Source organism: Caloenas nicobarica, chromosome 13, assembly GCF_036013445.1.
Source record: "Caloenas nicobarica isolate bCalNic1 chromosome 13, bCalNic1.hap1, whole genome shotgun sequence".
In the NCBI taxonomy this organism is placed as follows: domain Eukaryota; kingdom Metazoa; phylum Chordata; class Aves; order Columbiformes; family Columbidae; genus Caloenas; species Caloenas nicobarica.
The window spans coordinates 10,428,626-10,447,390 of NC_088257.1; the positions used below are offsets into that span (position 1 = coordinate 10,428,626).

At 50.4% G+C, this 18,765-nt stretch overlaps 1 protein-coding gene across 4 annotated transcripts in view; it reads right to left on the reverse strand.

Annotated features, from left to right (window-relative positions):
- The window catches only part of JADE2 (jade family PHD finger 2), a 78,672-nt gene that overhangs the window by 18,596 nt on the left and 41,311 nt on the right, over positions 1–18,765 (reverse strand). For all 4 annotated transcript variants that reach the window (XM_065643885.1, XM_065643887.1, XM_065643884.1 and 1 more), the window contains exons 6-8: positions 9,665–9,876; positions 5,609–5,776; positions 4,978–5,094 (exon numbers count right to left, since the gene is read on the reverse strand). In XM_065643885.1, the coding sequence (XP_065499957.1) occupies positions 4,978–5,094; positions 5,609–5,776; positions 9,665–9,876 (497 nt within the window). The remainder of the gene's footprint in view (positions 1–4,977; positions 5,095–5,608; positions 5,777–9,664; positions 9,877–18,765) is intronic.

Below are 18,765 nucleotides of genomic sequence, written 5' to 3' on the forward strand. Positions count from 1 at the left end.
AATTCTGGTAGTAGTTGAAGAACAGAAGTGTTATGTCTTTTTATCTTCATCCCATCAGCCCTGAACTCCAGCTCAGTCACCCGACGTGTGAACTTTTGACCTTGCTGCTTTTAGATACTTTCCCTTGACTTTGTTTATCAATCTGCTGGTCCTTATGAAAGCAAGAGACCTGTGTGGCTGCCAGGGCCAACAAAAGCGTTGGCAAGCGGTGTCTAAGTCCTCCCCTTCCAGGGTTCTCCAGGCCCCGCTCCAAAGCCTCCAAAACCAGTGGGACGAGGCAGCTGCAGCCCCCGCCAAGCCCCGAGCTGTGCTAGCAGGGCTGCGGGCACTAACTCCTGCGGGCACCAAATCCAAGTGGATTATGAACTCCTAACCCTCCGCTTACCTTGTGTAAATACAGCCATTTGTTCCTAATTTCAGCCTGAAATTGCTCGTGAAAATAGGTGATAGCTTGCGTAAATCAGCTTGCACACGACCGTTTATTTCTGGTACCGCAGCAGGGACAGAGGGAGCCCAGCCTGACTGCAGCATCCAGTACTGGTCAGTACATCATACGATGGCTTTTAAAGTGCAGGTGCTCACTCCTGCAGCCACGGGGTGAGCACTAACAGAAGGAGGATTTGTGATGACTTTCAGGTTGGACGCCTTTGCCAGCTGGAAGTTCCCATGACCGAGCTTTCTTCTGTGGTAGCCAACATGGTAATGGTGCTGCATGGAGCTACAGAGCTCTTTATGCACTCCTGATGTACTCCTGACGTACTCCTTATGTACTCCTCATGCACTCCTGACGTACTACTGATGCACTTCTGACATACTCCTAACACACTCCTGATGTACTCCATCCTGGCTGTTCTGGTGTAACAGCCACGGGCGCTTCAAACTTCAGCATCCTTTTTGTGCTGTTATGCACATAAAGGTAGAAAAAGTGGAGACCGAGAACTCGCTGCCATCGGTGAAGTACGTGAGCTAAGGAAAGCCATACAGCGATCTCCCCTCCCTCCTGTTTCTGCCACCAGCGCTACTAACGGCATTAACAGCACGGCTGTGGCTTCTGCCAGGACAACGTCCTACTCACAGGAACCACCATCACTCCCCCTTAGGAGTAAAGCAAAGCAAGTGACACCCACCCTGGATCTCTCCTCTGACAGATGGCAAGCAGCACTTGTCAGAGACCGTGCCCAAAATGCAAACAGAAAACAATTAAGCAGCTCAGCTGACAGGGCAGCAAAGAAAGGTACCTGGTTGGCCACGGCTACCCAAGGTCTTTGCATAAACTGACAATAAAAACATATTGATCCATCCCAGAACGGTGGAATGAAGCCGCTCTTCACAGGCAGAAGGGATTTGCCATGCAGAATAAACCAGGCTCAAAAGAATGGTGCAGTCCCCAAGTCTACTTCGTTACTGATCATTATCTTCATTATCTTACAGCACCTTTCATTCAAGGATTTCAGCACACTTTGCTTAGCCAGGCAAATCCATCCCCAAACAGAATTCCGAGAGAGAGGGTGAAAACTGCACCAGAGATTAACATGGGCTGTTAATTAGTCCTCAAACCACTCTTACTGGGAAGAAATAGAGGGATGATTTTATTTGCCAAGGACTTTACCAGCTCACAGCGATGCTCTGCTGCAGTTTGGGGCCAGAGGGGAAGGAAGCGGCTCCTCCAACAGTCCTGCAAAGGGAACTCAGGAAGGAAAAATTAATTACCGGTGCTGAACTCCAGCCAAGCCATCAGCCACAACACTTCTGCATCCTCACAAAAACTACCATGTGATTTTTAGTGACCACAGATGGTCTGGATCCTGGTAGCACTTCTCAGCCGGAACAGGTGATTTCAGCATGGAGACATCCTGGGAGGATGCGGGGCTGAGGCAGGGGATGGCGGGGGGGCTGCGCAGTACAAACACGCTGCTCTTCCCCCAGGGCAAAATGCACATTTTCAGGGCTACAGACACAATCCCATGACAGCTCCGAGAACCGCCACACCAGTTATCCCAGTGGATGGGGACCAGCAGCACAAGCAGCTCAAGGGCAGCTGGGAGCAGCAGTCAAAGGAGCGATAATAAATGAGCAGTGGGGGACACTTCCCAGGGCTTTTTCTCCAAAAAACACCACCAAAAAGAAAGCTGGAAGATAATGACAACGAAAGATGGTGCCCTTTGGAGAAGCCTGCCAGCAACTAATAGAGACCTGGCATTTTGTGCTGTGTTGCAAGGCTTGGTGAGCTCTTCCAGATGCTCTGAGAAGCGAGGAGGGAGTTGGTGAGGAGCGAGCTGGGTCCCAAGCAAGTGCAGTCGGGACTCGGGCTGTGCCAGAGACCGACTCCTAGCATCCTCTTTTCCGTCTCAGCAATGCAAATCAGAAAATTCCTGCTGGATACTGAGTTCTCTTTGGCATCTCCTGATGTCTGACCACAAGAACCACCATGAGGTCATGACTTCCCCTTAACGGGAGATGGGGAAGCTGCATCCCTGACCAGCATCCGGGAGCTCTGGCTCGGCTACAGCCACACCAAGTTACCCTGGGTTCACAGCTCCGCACCAGCAAAGCAAGGGAAGTAATTACAGACAAGCAGCAAGGGCAGACGCATGGAGAGCAGTGGGGAGCCCTTCCTCAGGCTTCCTTGGGTTCGTTTCCATTTTGATGGTCAAATTTGGATGGGGAAAAATACTCCGATGCACAGAGGTGCCTATGTAGAAATATCTCATATTGGTCTCCATAAACGTGGTGGAGGTGGATGTTTTCTGAGCATCCCCGTGCCCCTCTGGGATGATGGTCTTCTACTCCTCCAAGCCTGACCTCTGGATCCACCTCTTGTTTCAGCAAAGCCCAGTTCTAACCAGTCACTTGGAAAACCCCCTCCTGGAAGTAACACCCCTCCTTCCCCAGACCTGCCCCACCTGGGGCACTCGATTCCCACTGCCAAGGATAAAAGCTCAGTGCTTTAGCAGAAAACAACCTTCTCCTTTTAGAACTGGGTCACAAACCTGAAACGCTGACAAAGGTAGTTAGATTACACCTATATAAACAGGCACTAATAAAAAAAATGCTCCATAAACATAAGCTTTCAAAACAGAGCTCTGTACCACTGGTGAGTATGGAGCGTGTTTATTTATCCATGGGTGAACTTGCTGATTTACCCCATAAATCTTAAATAAAGTCACCGCCTGCTTTTTTTGTTTCTTCTCCCCCTTTTCCTTGAAGCTAAACCATCCCGGGCGTGCTAGGGTGGCCTCAGAGAACGCTCCTGTGACAATCTCGTGAAGACTTAGAAACTGTGAGCTGCCGGCACAGAAGACAATAAAGCTCCTGTTCCATCTCAGGTGACCTTTAACGCAAATCCATTCAGTCCAAGGGATCTCACAGCTCCCGTGCCATGCCGGCACTAAGAGGATGAAGCCTCAGAGAAGCTGAATTCTTTTTGATGCTGCCAAGCCTGTTGTTTGCCTCCTTCCCTGCCCTTCCGTTCTTTGAAAGCAGTTGCCGTTATGACACAGTATCTCCATCTGGCAGGGTGAATAAGCAGATCCACCCAGAGCCATCAAAAAAGAAGTGAGTCAACGCTAGAGATTTAAAGAAGTATTGTGATATTCATTTCAAGCTAAGGGGATTGCTTTTAAGTAGCTCCCTTTAAAGTATTAAACCCAAGGCAGTCACACAAACGTAACGGAGCCTGCGGAGATACTATTCCTATCATCCTTCTGCAACCAGCCAGCTATTCTGGTTCCCAACAGTCACCTCTGCCTACACTGACCTCTGAGGTACAGCTCCCATTGGTGTACGGGAGCTGATCAGTCAGGATTGGTGCACATCCCAAACTTTCTCCCAATTTTTCAAAGCTAGTCCATCCTCCTCTGCACACCAAGACTGCTTCCACGCCTGGTCTGCCAATGAAAGCAACAGGCAGCAGCACCGCAGAGTAGCAGATCCGACAGGACAAGGGGTGACGGTTTTAAACTAAAGGAGGGGAGATTCAGGTTAGACAGGAGGAAGAAATTGTTTACAACAAAGGTGGTGAGAGCCTGGCCCAGGTTGCCCAGAGAGGTGGTGGATGAACCATCCCTGAAGACATCCAAGGCCAGGCTGGACGGGGCTCTGAGCAACCTGAGCTGGTGAAGGAGTCCCTGCTCATGGCAGGATGAGCTCTGAAGGTCCCTTCCAACCCAAACCATTCCATGATTCTATGATCCCCCAGCCCCTTCCTAGGGACTGCCAGCCACTTACACAGGCAGAGTAGGGGGATGCAGGGAAACCACTGGGTGCAAGAAGGCTCCCCAAATGCTCTCACATCAAGTCTGCTGCATTTTGGATGGGAGCTTCTGCTCTTTGTTCCCCAAGAAAAGAGATCATGGCCTTGGAAGCTGTGTCTCACTTTTGTAACAGGAAAGCCCAGAGCATCCTGCTTTCGGTCTGAAAAGAGAACATCTCACACTGCTGCTGGGGGAAAAGTTGGCAATCAGATGCCTGCAGTGGTTTGCTTAGGTGTGGAGAAAATGTGGAATGTAATATGCAGTCAATACTCTATCTTCCAAGCCAGCAGGCTAGTGAGGACTATCTAATTCCAGGGTTTCCTGATATACTCCCAACAGAAAGGCTTCTCAGCCAACCCCCACTGGTTTGTGAAATACTCAGGCTTTGCATCTCACGAGTATCTCACTTTTCCAGAAGCTATGCCAAGCCTTTCTGCTGGAGATTCCTGATTTCAAACCAAGGTCATTTGGAGTCCCAGTAATTAGTGTCACTACAGCAACAACCCCATGTTATGCAAAGACAGATTCCTAGCACTCAATATATTAAATGATTGCAAACAGCACCTGATGATGTCTGATGAGTGCTAGTGCTCCCTGTTGTTAGGTTTATTTGGAGCAGGAATAAGCCTCAGCCAGATCGTGTCTGCCAACAAGTCGAGACTCTCCAGTGGCTATTACAGGCTCAACCCCGGAGGTCTGAGTTTTTCAGTGCCAAAATACATACCTGAATACACGTCCCAGTGCACTCCTTGCAGAGGCTGCAGGACAAAGCCCATCTGCTTGCTGGGATATGTGAGATCTTTGTAATGGGTTCCATTTTTTCAGGACATCCAATGCTAACCTGGTAATGCAATAGAAGACGAGTTGTAAATGCTGGTTACCATCCCAAATCTCCTACAAGGGGATGTCTGTATGGATATTTTTTTTGTTATTTTTCAGTGTCACTTGTAATGCGGGAATAAAAAACGAACCCAAAACTCCAGAAGCAAATCTGGATGAAATGGAAGTAAAAATTCATGACAGTGTTTCCTCCGAACTAATTCCTCACCTGGATGTCACTGTGTATCTCAGACGGGCACATGAAATCAGCTTTACCCTGCCCAGGCAGGTCCTGTGAATGCCCCCACCCTTGCGCCCTTACACCCCACCTCTGTCCTCCCTTAATGAGCTACACCTCGGCTGCTAATTAAACACATAGCCCAACGACCAACCAGCATGGCAGCTCTGACCTGGGCACGGCTTGACGAGCCAAACTGGACTTGCCACTTAGACCATAAATGAACATCGTAGGCTGAGACCTGGAAACCAGGTCTGTGCCCACCCACGTGTCAAGAGGAGGCTGGAAAACATCTTACTTCAGGTATCCATAAGGCACAGCTAACGTGGACCCATTTCGTCCCGCTCCGGGTGGGCTTCAGGGCTCCCCCTCTCTTGGGGCACAGGAGACACTTTGGCTGAACCCCGAGGGCGCAGGTCCGGCACAGCCAGCTCCCGATGGGCACCTTCAGGATGCCATAGCACGCCTGTGGGGACATGAGAAAGAAGGATTAGTCCCAGCAGCCCAGGAAGAGAATCCTCCAGTGCCTCCTCCTTCCCTCGCACCTTCTTCACTACCGCTGGCTTGTTGCCACTGCATCTGGGCATCCTAATGATAAACAGCAGATGTAAAGCAGCTCTGCAGTCACAGACAGTGAGGTTAAGTCCTTCCTTCCTTGCTGCCTTCCCTGTTTTCATGTGGAGACTCATACTGGATCAATATGTCCTGGTTTTTAATTAAAAGCTAAGTAGACAAACGTGCTGTGTATCGTGCCAAGCATCCACCCGGCTGCGTGTCAGGGTGCTGGGGGCATCCAGGCTGCTCCATTAGAGCCCCCATCACTGGCAGCTTTGCCATGCAGACATCTGCCCACTCATCTCCTGCCCATTCCTGAACAGCTACCAGACCCACGACAACTCAGAGAAGTAAGAAATGCTGTGTGGAGAAAACCTCTGAGGTAGCTGAGGGCTGAAAAGCCACAACCCCATGATTGAGAAAGTTGCCCACACTGGTTACACACCCAATCCAGCCCAAAGGGGAAGCGAAAAGAACTACGGGAAGGTAAAAAGGGGAAACCAATAGTCATGAATATAAATCAGAAGGGAGGAACCAAAGAGGATGGTAAATCTAAAGGATGATAAACCTAAAGGAGGCAAGGACAGTACTATGGCCAGGAGAGCAAGAGCTAAAGGACTCTGGTCACCCATGGAGCTCCCAACCTACTGTGATAGCACAGGACGCAGAGAAGCCAAAGTGCTTCATAAATACTTCTGTACTTGGGGAAGAGCCAAACGATAAGCCATATCACATAATAGTGATGATAAAATACTTTCCACTTTGGCTGTAACTTACGATTGTATAAAACAACTACTGCTAAAACTAGACAGTTTTTCACCAGCAGGTCCTGATAACTTGCACTTAAAGGGTTTTTAGGGAGTGGCAGACAACTGCCTTGGGCGCTAATGCGGGGCTGTGTCACTACTTTAAGCGAGGCGATGTAATTAATTCTAGATCTGGCTGCTCTGACATCCCTCCAGAAGGCAAGCGGGCAGCACCGATAAGCACCCCCAGCGCTGCTGGCTGTAAACTCAGCCCAGGCATTCGTCAACTCTGCTTCTTGAAGTTTACCCCAAAAAAGAACAAGTTTTTCGCCCCGGTGCTGTAAGTCACCGTCACAGCAAGTGCCCGAGCCGCAGGTGGGGATGGGGCAGGGGGAGCACACAGAGAGGCAGGAGCATGGGAAAAGTGCATCTTCGGCCTTTACTGGCCAAAACAGACTTCATAACATGGCTTTAGGCTGCCTCAAATCACAAATTGACCCTGATAGTGATTTCCAAGGGGAAAAAGCCACTTCGTGAACATCTTATTGGGATAATAAGGAATTAAGGGAGGTAATATTATTGCTGTGAGTCTACACAGTTCAGAGAGACTTAACTGTGTGTTTCACAGCACCTCCAAATCTGACAGATAAATCTCATCTGCAACAGAGTTTCCTAAAATGTGATTTACTACCAGACAAAACCAGCTAGGTACGTACTACCAGGAGAATAAACTGGCAGGCTGATCTCAAAATCCAAGGGAAAACAGGAATTACGACCAGGTGTACATCTCTAGCAATGTCTTGGCTCTTGGTTATTTATTCCTAGAGGCTTTAGAGCGGCTGAAGGTGCAATTCTACTCCTAGGAGCCTCTGTCCTGGACAAGGAGCAGCTCTGGAAATGAGGTGGGTTATCAGCTCTCCCAGTCCTGTGCCAGTCCGAAGGTGCTCCAGGAACACAGAGCCAGAGCAATGCTCAGTAGGAGCAGAGCAGCTCTTTTTATCACTGTCTCTGTCATGGGCTCAACATCACCGAGAAGGTGACACTGAAAAAAATGGGGAGGATGCTGAGCCAGGGCAAAGCTTGGCATGGTTCATGTAACAGAGGGAGGGCTTGGCTGGGTCCCCACGCCTGGGAACGGGGATTTGGTAGTGACGGGACCTCGGCGTGGTGGCTGGAACCTGGATGGATCATTCCTGTGCTAAAGAGAAGCGCGATGTTGTTACCACAAGAGCAATGAACCACAACGGTTTAGCAGCGGGGGGAAGATTCCTCCTCACCGAAAATTTAGAAATTAAGACTGCATGTGTTTTCTAAAAGCTACATTTCATAGAAATTAACTAATAGCAAGCCTCATGGCTTGTGTTATGTGGATAATTATAACGATCCCTTCCGGCACCATAACTCACCAATGTGTGTCTTGGCACAACCCTGCTCTGCCCCTTCCCGCTGGGGTGCAGGAGGACGAGGCATCGCTCTGGCCATGCCCCACGGGACCCCAGCTCCCCTCCACTGCTGCCCAAATACACAAAGCCCCTGGCTTCGACACCTGGTTCCCTACAGGAAAGCATCGACCCCAACAAGTTTTGGATGTGGGGCTGGCAAAGGCACGTGGCAGGATAGATAAGGAGTATGATGCCACATAACACCCTGCACTCTGGCTCTGGACCTGTGTAAATCAGGGCAGAGATTAAATCAGGGGCAGCTTGTGGGCTGGCATCGGGCTGGACTCTGCTCTCTGCAAACAATGGGAAATCTTCCTTTTTTTTCAAGAGCCTTGAAATCCAGCCCGCCGTGTCCCCTTCTACAGCACCGCTCTGCTCCCAGCACCGGGGTTGATGCCAAAAGGAGCCCACAGGTGCCATGGCCCGCAGTGGGGACAGCCGGGGTCCGTATGTCCCCACGGCAGCCCCGTGCACGCTGACCTGCCTCCCCCTGAGGCCCGTGTCAGCTCACGGCGTTGCCACTTGGGCTTGTTAAAAAAAAAATTAAAAAAAATCAACCCCAACCCTGAATCGTCCTGGCATTTTGTGGAATCTGATTCACTGATGGAAACCATTCAAAACACCCACATCCCGCAACTATAGATATCTCCAGTGCTCTCCCACCTCCGGGAAGTGCTGATGGAAAAGCTGCCCAAAAGATGAGCAAATGGCTCTCTTCAGAGGGAAAAAAAAAGCCGAAACCTCTACACAGAGAGTGAAGCCCAGCAGCTGCCACCACCATCCCAGCACTGCACAGTGTTTCCCCTCAAAACACGACCAGCAAAACCTCCCCGGACCCACGAGGGGCCCAGGGAGACCCTCGCACGGCTGTTTGCTCCTTGTCAAGGTTTCCCCAAGAGCGGGAGCCCACAGATCCCCCCAGCAAGGGCTTGAAGCATTTGCACTCAATTCTAAAAATAAAATTACTTCCTCCAGGCAGCAAAATAAACACAAAATCCAACACTTGTACAGCAGGGAAGATGGGACAGAAACCCTGTAATGGGAGACAGTGCTAGTGGAGCTGGAAGGTCCCAGTACCCCCAGTATAATGCTGGGGAGGAGGGGGGAGGTCCATGCAAGCGAGTGCAGGGCTGCAGACCTGCATCCCTCCCAGCCCACAGGCCCACACGCAGTCCCGGTCATCTCTGGGTGCTAAAGGTCCCACGGCTGCAGTTTAATAAAGAAAGATGGGCTAAAGAAAGATAAGGTAAAGAAAGAAGAATCAGCACATTAATGGAAGAGGAGGCATAAAATGAAATATCACAGGGAACAGAGGCAGAGGGCAAAGCAAGCTCGCAGGAGGTGGTTTTCAACCTCTGGCTGTTTATTTCTGTGGGCACTTATCAAGGGTTGGGGCTAAGAAAGTAAAAAAGGCAAGTTTGCTGCCTGCTATCTACCCAAGACCCCATTTGCTACCCCTGCTCTGCTGCAAACGGGCTTGGAATCCACTAGAACACCTGAGCAGGGGTCTCCAGCCACTCGGGGCGAGAGGGACGGCGGGGATGGGGGGAACTGCCGGGGGGGTACAGGAGTGCGATGTGCCGACAGCCAAAACCTGTGGTGGGGGCTCACCTGGTGCACGCAGACGTTGCACTTGTCGCAGAAAACCATCTCGTTGCCGTCCTCCCCCTCCGGCGAGCGGCAGACGTCGCACACCACATCCTCATCGTACTCGATGCCCAAACCTTCCTCCGTTTCAATGGCGATGTTCATGTTCTCGTAGCACATGGTCTCCAGCTCCTCCAGCACTCGCTCCAGGGTGATCTCGTCCAGCTCGGGCTTTTCTGCAAGGCAGAAGGCAGAGGAGGACACTGATGCGGCTCCCATCCGCCTTTGGGGAGCGTTTTGCAAAGGGCTGAGCATTTTAAACCGTAGCTCAAGAGGCAAATCCACCGTGATGGTACAAGCGGCGATTCAGAAAGTGGCTGCTTGTAACTCGGGATGCAGTTTATGTTTCATAGACAGTAACGAAATATTGCTGCTGGCTGAGAGGAAAGAAATCCATTCAGCTGAAGCAATGCGGATAATTAGGTCTGACAGTTTAAATGTTCAAGGAGACAAGTTTTGCAAAGATGCTTTCTGCAGCGAGGGCTCAGACAAGCTTTGGCAAAACAAAGTCAATGCTTTAATTGTTAAGACTGAAAACTGACCCTTTTAAGGCCAATTAAACGGAACTGTAAAACTGAAGCCAAAGGCTGAAACTGAGAACAAATAAGGATTTTTTCCCCTGGCTGGGTTTAGCGGAATCAGAAGGCCAGACACTGCTGTGCTGCTGTTTATCCCCCCCATACCAGGATCTTCAGTGGAAAGAAGCGGCAGAGGTGCTTCACCAGCCGTTTATCCAGAGTGACGACCAGGAATATGAGGCAAATAACCAGAATAGGGTTTTTCAGAGCATTAACCCCCTGCAGCGGGATACCTGGCCACCTTTACGGGAGATGCTGCTGCTGCCAGGAGCTCAGCAGCTCCAAAACGGTGCCACACTAAGCGCTGCTCCCAAAGGTGCTGAGTCTCACCTGCACACAAACATCCCGGTGCCACAAACGCAACGTGAGGTCACTCCAGGTAAAGGAAAGAAGAAGGAAAAAATTAATCAGCAGCAGGAGTGAGGTTCTCTGTGAGGGGTACGAGGCAGAGTTAAGCCCCCACCGCACCCCGTCTCCCCATGAGCACTATTTCATCACCAGAGAAGGTGCAGAGATGGGGATGGAGATACCAGCAGGATGCAATGAAAATCACTTCATCTCTGCATTCTGTTTGTGTATATTATCCGTGGTGATGGCCAGGATGCTTCAGAATGCACCAGACAGCAGAGGAGCCTGACCCACGCTGCTATACACCCTTTTTGTTGCAAGGTAATGGGAGAAAATATCTCATTTATGAGCAGAGAAGGGCAAAAAAGGCTTGAGGAAGTAGTAATATGAAGCAGTTATTAATTAAATGCTCAGTGAGAAGGTTGTTATCCTGGGCATCTCTCGAGCCACAGTGTGACATCCCTGTCCTGGACGAGCTCTGGGGCCCTGGGAGGCCCCCGGGGCCGGGGAGGGACGCGGAACAGGGGTCCCAGCCAGCGCTCCCAGCCCCTCCAGCTGGATGATGCTGGCAGAGGCTGCACCTTCCCCCGACAGCCACAGACCGGCCAAAAAACCTCTGTCAACGGGGAAAGCAACCTGCAGTTGAGCTCGGCCAGCAAACACACCATGGTCTGCCTTTTTAAGCTCTTCCCCAATGTTTCGTGTTGGCACGGATTCCCTTGGCTTGACAAGTCTCTGCAAACATCTAGCCTGGCATTTTACATGTCTGTGTCAAGTCTGAGATACCATCTAAGACAGACAACACTGTTCCCTATCGCAGCCCTTTCAAGGGCTCGGGCTGCTGTGCCACAACATGCTGAGGAACCTGACAATACCTGTTTTATTGCCCAGCAGCCCGGGCAATGGGCGCAGCTTGCTCTTGGCATCATGCTGGTCGGACGCAATAGGGCAGGGAGAGGGTTACAGACAAAGCCAGAGTGTTACTTTTGCCTTAATGGTGTCCCTTTATAAACACACCACCTGTGTTGCACTTGATGGAGAGCTGCAAGCCATGAATTCATGCGAGCGTTGTGTGGCCAAAAAGGCCACCAGCATCCTGGCTTCTATCAAGACCAGTGTGGCCAGCAGGACCAGGGCTGTGACCGTCCCCCTGCACTGGACACTGGTGAGGTTGCACCTTGAATCAGGGGTCAGTTTTGGGCCCCTCACAACAAGAAAAACCTTGAGGTGCTGGAGCGAGTTGAGAGAAAGGAACGGAGCTGGTGAGGGGCTGGAGCACAAGTGTGATGGGAGCGGCTGAGGGAGCTGGGGGTTCAGCTGGAGAACAGGAGCTGAGGGGAGACCTTCTGATCTCTGAACTGCCTGGAAGGAGCTTGGAGCCAGGGGGGTCGGGCTCTGCTCCCCAGGAACAAGCAACAGGATGAGAGGAAACAGCCTCGACTTGCACCCATTGGTTATTGGGAAAAATTTCTTCATGGAAAAGGTTGTAAAGCACTGGAACAGGCTGCCCAGGGCAGTGGTGGAGTCACCACCCCTAGAGGGGTTTATAAGAAGCGGAGATGAGGTTCTTAGGGACATGGTTTAGTGACAATGTTGCGTTAATGGTTGGACTTGATGATCTTGACAGTCTTTTCCAACCCAAACAATTCTATGATTAAGTAAGCTCTCGGTCAGTGTCTCAAATCCACACCTGTGATCATGATCCTGGGCACCGGAGCGTCAGCCTGAGTTACTCCCTTTCTCCCAATATCTCAGCCTCTGCTCTTCTGAAAAGTAAAATGGTCATTAAAGCATTCCTGGTGCTTTTCCCCACACACTTGCTGTATCTGCTCAGGGGAGAGGGCAGGCAGAGAGCAGGCAGCTGCAGGCAGCGCCAGGAAGGAAAGCGATGGGAATTTCCACAGGAATCCTGATCTTGACCTGCCCGCGGGGTCAGGATCGCTCTGGCATCACCACTGTTCCCATTTCATGGGAATATACGTGCAATACAGTTGTTATACCGTTACATCAAAAAATATGGATCTCTCCCGCCCGCACACGCGTGCTCTCACTCTCCATTTAGATGTAATTACATTAGGAATTCTTTGCCAAGTGCCATTCAGAATACCTCGGAGCTTATTGAATTGACAATTGCACTTGATGGGGATGAAGCGATTAATCGTTTATGAAACACTAAACAATGGGGCCTGGGGTGAAGCGCTTTTTCCATTTGTGCTCCATTTATCTCCTTCTGCATCATACAAAGTTTGTGCTATTGGAATCCATTCATAAAATCGTCATCTCTTTGGCTGCAAAAATGCTATCTGAATTGATTTTGACCAGCTAAACAGCAAAAACAAAAACATACTCCACCAAAACACTCCATGTGTACATGTACAAGTGACACTGTTATTGACCCCAAGGAAGGAAAAGCAAAGACCCAAGTACTAATCTTGGCTACAATGAATAAATCCAGCAACATCCAGGGAGCAAGTCACACTTTTGAGACCATCACCTGGACCGTGGACTCTACCTGCTGACCAGGAGAAAGGTATTTTTACCTGGTTAAGGTAAGCCAGGGTCTTGTATGAAAGATGGGGAGAAAACGAAGCTTTTCTGAGTCTCTGCAGAGAAGTGCCATGTAGCTGCAAAATCCTCCATAGTTTCTATCCAGAGGGACACAGGCAGAAGTGAGAATTTAGTATTTTATCCCAAAGGAGCTGAGATTGCTGGGTTGGCACCGAAGCCAGAGCGCCGGGTCTGGGAGAACCACCGGGCGCATTACTTTACACAATGCTGCTCTCCGTTATAATTATTTCTGTAATATCGTAATTTATGTGGCATGAAGGAGCAATATTCTTCTGCTAAATGAATTCTCAGCTATTCCTTATCGTGGTGTGAGCCAACTCACTGTGCAGGGAGGAAAAAAATAGCCACCTCTCACAAAACAGAGACCTATTTCTGACTAAGATGTGCTCCACTAAAATCAATTTACTGAAACAATAAATCCTTTTACCCTGTGGAGGATACCTGGAAATAAAACAGCTCATGAACAAACAGTCATCAGGACTGCAGGCTGTGCCGTTTGCTGATTCACAAGCCATAAACCTTGGAGTCTACTTTTCAGTAAAAATACATATAAACAAGCAAAAGTACCGTTTTTAAAAATAATAATTAAAAAAAAAGGAAAGCACTTGTGAGATGATGTAGGCTTGTCTCTTAGTATCTTTGAAAAACTGAGAGTGAAAGGATGCCAGCTCCCTGATGGGACAGAGGTGTTGGTATGTGTCACGGGGACTTTGGGCTCCTGACTTTGTCCACCTCGCTGTCCCTCCACCCCACTGTCCCTGCAGCTCAGCCTGGACAAGTCACTTCAAACCTGCCCACTGCTTCTGCCTCTGCAAAGCTGTGCTGAGGATCCTTCCCACCTCAGAGGCCAGCAGAATGAAAGCAATCCGAAGGACAAAGGCACTGGCTATTTGCTAAAACTGAGTTTAGGCTCCGCTGTGCAGAAGGACACTTCGGGAGAAGCGCAGTTTGCCTGTGAACAAGGCTGGGAGCTGAGGAACGGCACACTGGAGGCACCCGTGGGGACACCAGCCACCCCTGCCCCGGCCCAGGTGCTGCCCGGGGTGTCCCAGGTCCTGTCCCGAGCATCCTTGGCAAAGGTGACGGGATGATGGACAAGCACCCCAACACCACACCAGACCACCTGGGACTCCCCCAGCCACCTTTAACCCTTCCCCTCTAGGCACGTGATGCTTGGGAGATGCGGCAATCGAACATTAACCTTTTATCGATGACCCTTATCATAAAGCGTGACCAACAAAGCAAACGGCAACACGCAACCTGTGCCAGCTGAGCATCCAGTGAAACTTCTAGATATTTTGTTACAAACACAGCCTGCTAATGCACTTAAAAGATTTACAGGAGCCAATTATCACCCTTTCTGCCACCCACCAACATCAATTATTGCTCAAAATTAAGATGATGATGAAATGTTTTAGAAGGCACTTTATAAGCTGCTGTCTCTCTCCAGCGGCGCTCGGCACTGACAGAGCTGTCCTGGAGCACTTCTGGTGAAAGCCTTCTCACAAAACTCTGAGTATTGCTGGAAACTACTGCAAGGGATTTATGGAAATTGCGAAACGATGACTTGACATAAAAACTGATTGTGCTGAAAAACATGCAGGCAAAAGGTCTAACGCGTCTCCCACTGATCTCCAACAGCATCCACCTCTACATTAAGAGCAACAGCCCAGCAGCAAGCGTGAGCCTACGGGCAGCTCAGGCGAGTCCTCCTCCTGTTGACACCAATGGTGTTAATCCAGATGAACGGTGATATAATCGAGAACAGCTTCCAGCCCTAAATCCACTCCCAAGATACTTCCACGCTGTACATTGGTGCCTCTATTAAATACATCTCTCGCTTGTAATATACCACCAAGTAGTCGAGGATTAGCTGGTTCATCTGTCCAGGCACCAAACTGATCTGCTGCCGAAATGGTAACTTGTGCAATGAGCATATGATCTCGGCAGAGAACAAAGATTTCAGGCTACGTGCAGATGTTTGTTGTGGGCTGCAGCACAGACATGTTATAAACCAGCTCCAAACTGGCAAGATTTCTTCAAAACAAGAAAAAAAATCCAAACAAACAGAGCCTGAATTATTAATGGGGTAAGCTTTCTCAAGCGATGAGTGGTAAAAGAAGGGTGAGCCCAGGTATGGGGTCGCGGCGGGAGAAGGGGTGGAAGGGACACTGCTGTGAGTGGTCCCCTATCTGGCGACAAGGCTTGAAAAGGGGAAGCCAGGCTGGTGGTTAAAGGAAACGGATCCCACTACAGAAAGGCCAGAGCTCTGCACATCCACCTGCCAGCCAGGGCTGGGGAGCATCCCCATGGGGGGACGGCAGCCCCTGGATCCCCCACAGCGGGGGCAGCATCCCTGTCATGGGGCTCCCTCTGTCCGGCTGCACCGGTGGGGAGCGGGGCTGCGCCTCTGCTGCCGTGGCACAGCGGAGAATCGTGCCTGAAGTCGTTAAAATAATAGAAAAATTTCACACAACAGAGACTGGGGTGGCTCTACGCAGCGGATGGAGCCGGGCCACGGTGAAGGGCAACTTGGGTGGGTGCCAGGTGCATGGGGACAGGCTCTGCCTGGGGACACCAATGTGCTGCTTCCGGGGGAGAATGGGGCTCCCCGAATCCCGAAAGGATGTGGTGCGATGGGGGTAGCCTCGGCCAAGGACTCCCAGCGCTGCTGGGTGGCAGGCAGCCGCTCTCCAAGGCGTACAATTAATGGCAACCTCTGCTCCATGGAGTACATCTTCCCCGGGGTTACTCCACCGACTGCGGTTTATTCCACATCTACTTGACCAATCTCACCTCTGCCGAGGGAGGGATCATCTCATTAGTACACAGACATCGCTCAAGTACGCAGTGATGAATTCCCCCCGGAGCTTCAAAAGCAATAAATGTGACCTTTGCATGTTCCTGCCATAAAATACCAGGAACACCTTCAGCTCCCAAGATAGAAGCTGTGGTGGGCATATGTGAGCAGCATACACCATATGGATTAAGTCAAGGCAATACTTAGAAACTTCGACTCTGCCTTCAGCAAAATTGATTCCCGCAATGTTTTTAGCAATTTCTTGAGGATTTTCCGTGTGTTTATGAAGTGCCGATCACCACAAACGTATCTTTCAGCCTAAGTCTTTGAAGTCTCTCTAGCCTCGCTCTTACAATAGCTTTGGATCTAGTGGAAATCAAAATACAGCATAAAATGTTAATATAAAAATGAAGACTTATGGCACAGCTCCTCTCTAAAAGGAAAGGTCTGTGCTGCCTGGAGTGGCATGTACGTAAATCTGGGTCAGGGTTTCATTCAGACTACTTCAGCCCCACTTTTTTTACTATCTGATATTGCAGCAGCAACAAATAAAACATCTAGGTGTGCTTAAACATTGATCTCATCTCTAGCACACAAAAGTTCCTTAAACAGTACATTTCTACTGAGCACAGTAACACCTATGGAGGCATCTTACTGGGTGGGGGGGTTAAAACTATTTAAAGCCGTTTTACATTAACAACTTTTGCTTTTCAGAGCAATTCCACCTAACTGGGAGAGGAGCCGACAGAGTGAAGTGAGCTGGAGCTATCTGGAGGTTTATCTGATCTTGGTGATAAAATTCCATCCCTGGGGTGACCTAAAAAGGACTGGAAAAGGCATGTGCTATGTGCTACGTGGATCAACGCCGCGCTAACGGCAAAGTGAGATGGATGATCTCATAGGTGTTTTCCAGCTCTCCTCCCTGCGGCTCCTCAAGAGCCACTCACAAATCAGGCTCCTTCTTTGTCATTAAATATTTTGGGAATGACACATTGTGCCCCTGGACTGCCCAGTGACAACAGGTCAGTTAAACACCCAGGGGGAATTTAAACTTCTGCATATCTCTTGAGGCTGGGAGATAACTCCTGACTTCTCTGAATAGGAGGAGAGGCTGCAATTCTCCAATTAAGTCATGTTAATGATCTCAGAGGTTAGCAAAGCTGGTTTAGAAATCTCAGTATGTCCGGGGCTTCTGTAAGAAAGCGCTTTCTCTGGACTCCCTTCAGACCAACCCAGGCAGGTGGCAATCTTCTGGGTTGGGTGGTGAAGGGCAGCCTAATCCTCCGCGCACCGCTCCCAGCTGCACGGTTTCTCCCATATGGGATGCAGAGGGAGCAAAGTCTCTGCTCCAGCACAGCCCGGCAGGTGAGCAGCCATAGATCTAGCTTTCCGCTACGTGCACCCAAAATCCATCACTTCCACAAGAAGGAAAACGCATCCCCCCGAAGAAACCCGCTGCCCCAGCAGCCCCGATGCCCCACAGCCTCCATGGTCCAGCCCCGCACTGTGGGGTGATGTGACCGTGGTCCCACAGCCGGGGACACCAGCACCCACCCTGCCCCCTGACAGACCCCTGGCTCCCCGCAGCCCCAAGAACAGGTTATTAATCAATGCCACATGTTTTCCCGTTCAAGCCACTGGAAAAAATGCACTAGTCCTCATACTGCTAGAGAAGTGGGGAGGGCCAGGGGATGGGGCGAGCAATCAGAATCCTTCGGGCAGGAGCCATATCCGCTGTGGATTTCACATGCCAAATGCTGGTTTTCAAAGCTTCTCTCTCCCCAGCGTATTTAAGGCTCAGCCAGTAATTACACTTGCAGAAATGGGCTGGAGAATCAGCTAACAGACAGTGAGGCTCTTTGCATTCCCACTGCTCCAATCCCCTGGGATCGTTATTACCATCCGTAGTTGGTACTGGCAGGAGGGCTCAGGGGCTTTGTCAGAGACCATGGTCCCACCCAGCCTGGTGCTGTACAAACATCTCCTAAGGACTGTCCTTGAACGAGCTCACTGGCTGATAAATGACAAAGAGCTGGAGGAAGAAAAAATGCAGCTCGCTCAAAACTGCACGAGGGTCAGCGGCAAAGCATCGCCCGTGCCCCGACGCAGGGTCAGGGTGTGCTCATGGGGACACGGCGATGCCAGCCCACCTGAGGAGCCCAGCTACCAGGGCTATACGGCTGTGGCAATGCTCCAGCTCCTCTCCTAAATCCAACAGTCTCCCAAGGCAGCCCCGCTGGCAAAGCCACCTTTCTCCCCCCACACACGCAGGTTTGGCACGTGCCAGCCCCACGGTGACATCCCGCTCACAGGGGACAGCCAGATCCCGGCTGGCCTGGGGCAGGAGCATCCCTGCCCCGACAGCACCCGTCTCATCACAACCTTCCAGTTACCCTTCAGCATGGGAGCTCCACATCTGAAAGCCATTTAAGACATTGCATTTGTAACCTAATACTTTGAAGATATATATGATAAAGTGAGCCAATTTTAAACCCAGCTGGATAAGCCAAATCTTTGCCTGCTGCCTTTGGAGAGACCTACGAAATATGTACAAGGGGGAAGTCAAAACACAGACAACCCTTCCCTGGAGCCCAGAGACAGCTCTGATGGCCACCCAGCTGTGGAGACGGCGAGGGAAATGCAGCGGGAGATACAGCTAAAGCACTGTGGGGAGAAAAGCAGGATGTCCAGTGTGGTACAAGCTGGTTTCCTGATGCAATACTGCAGCTGGGCAGTGTTAGCAAGGGTGGATCCTCTGCGAGGCACCCAAG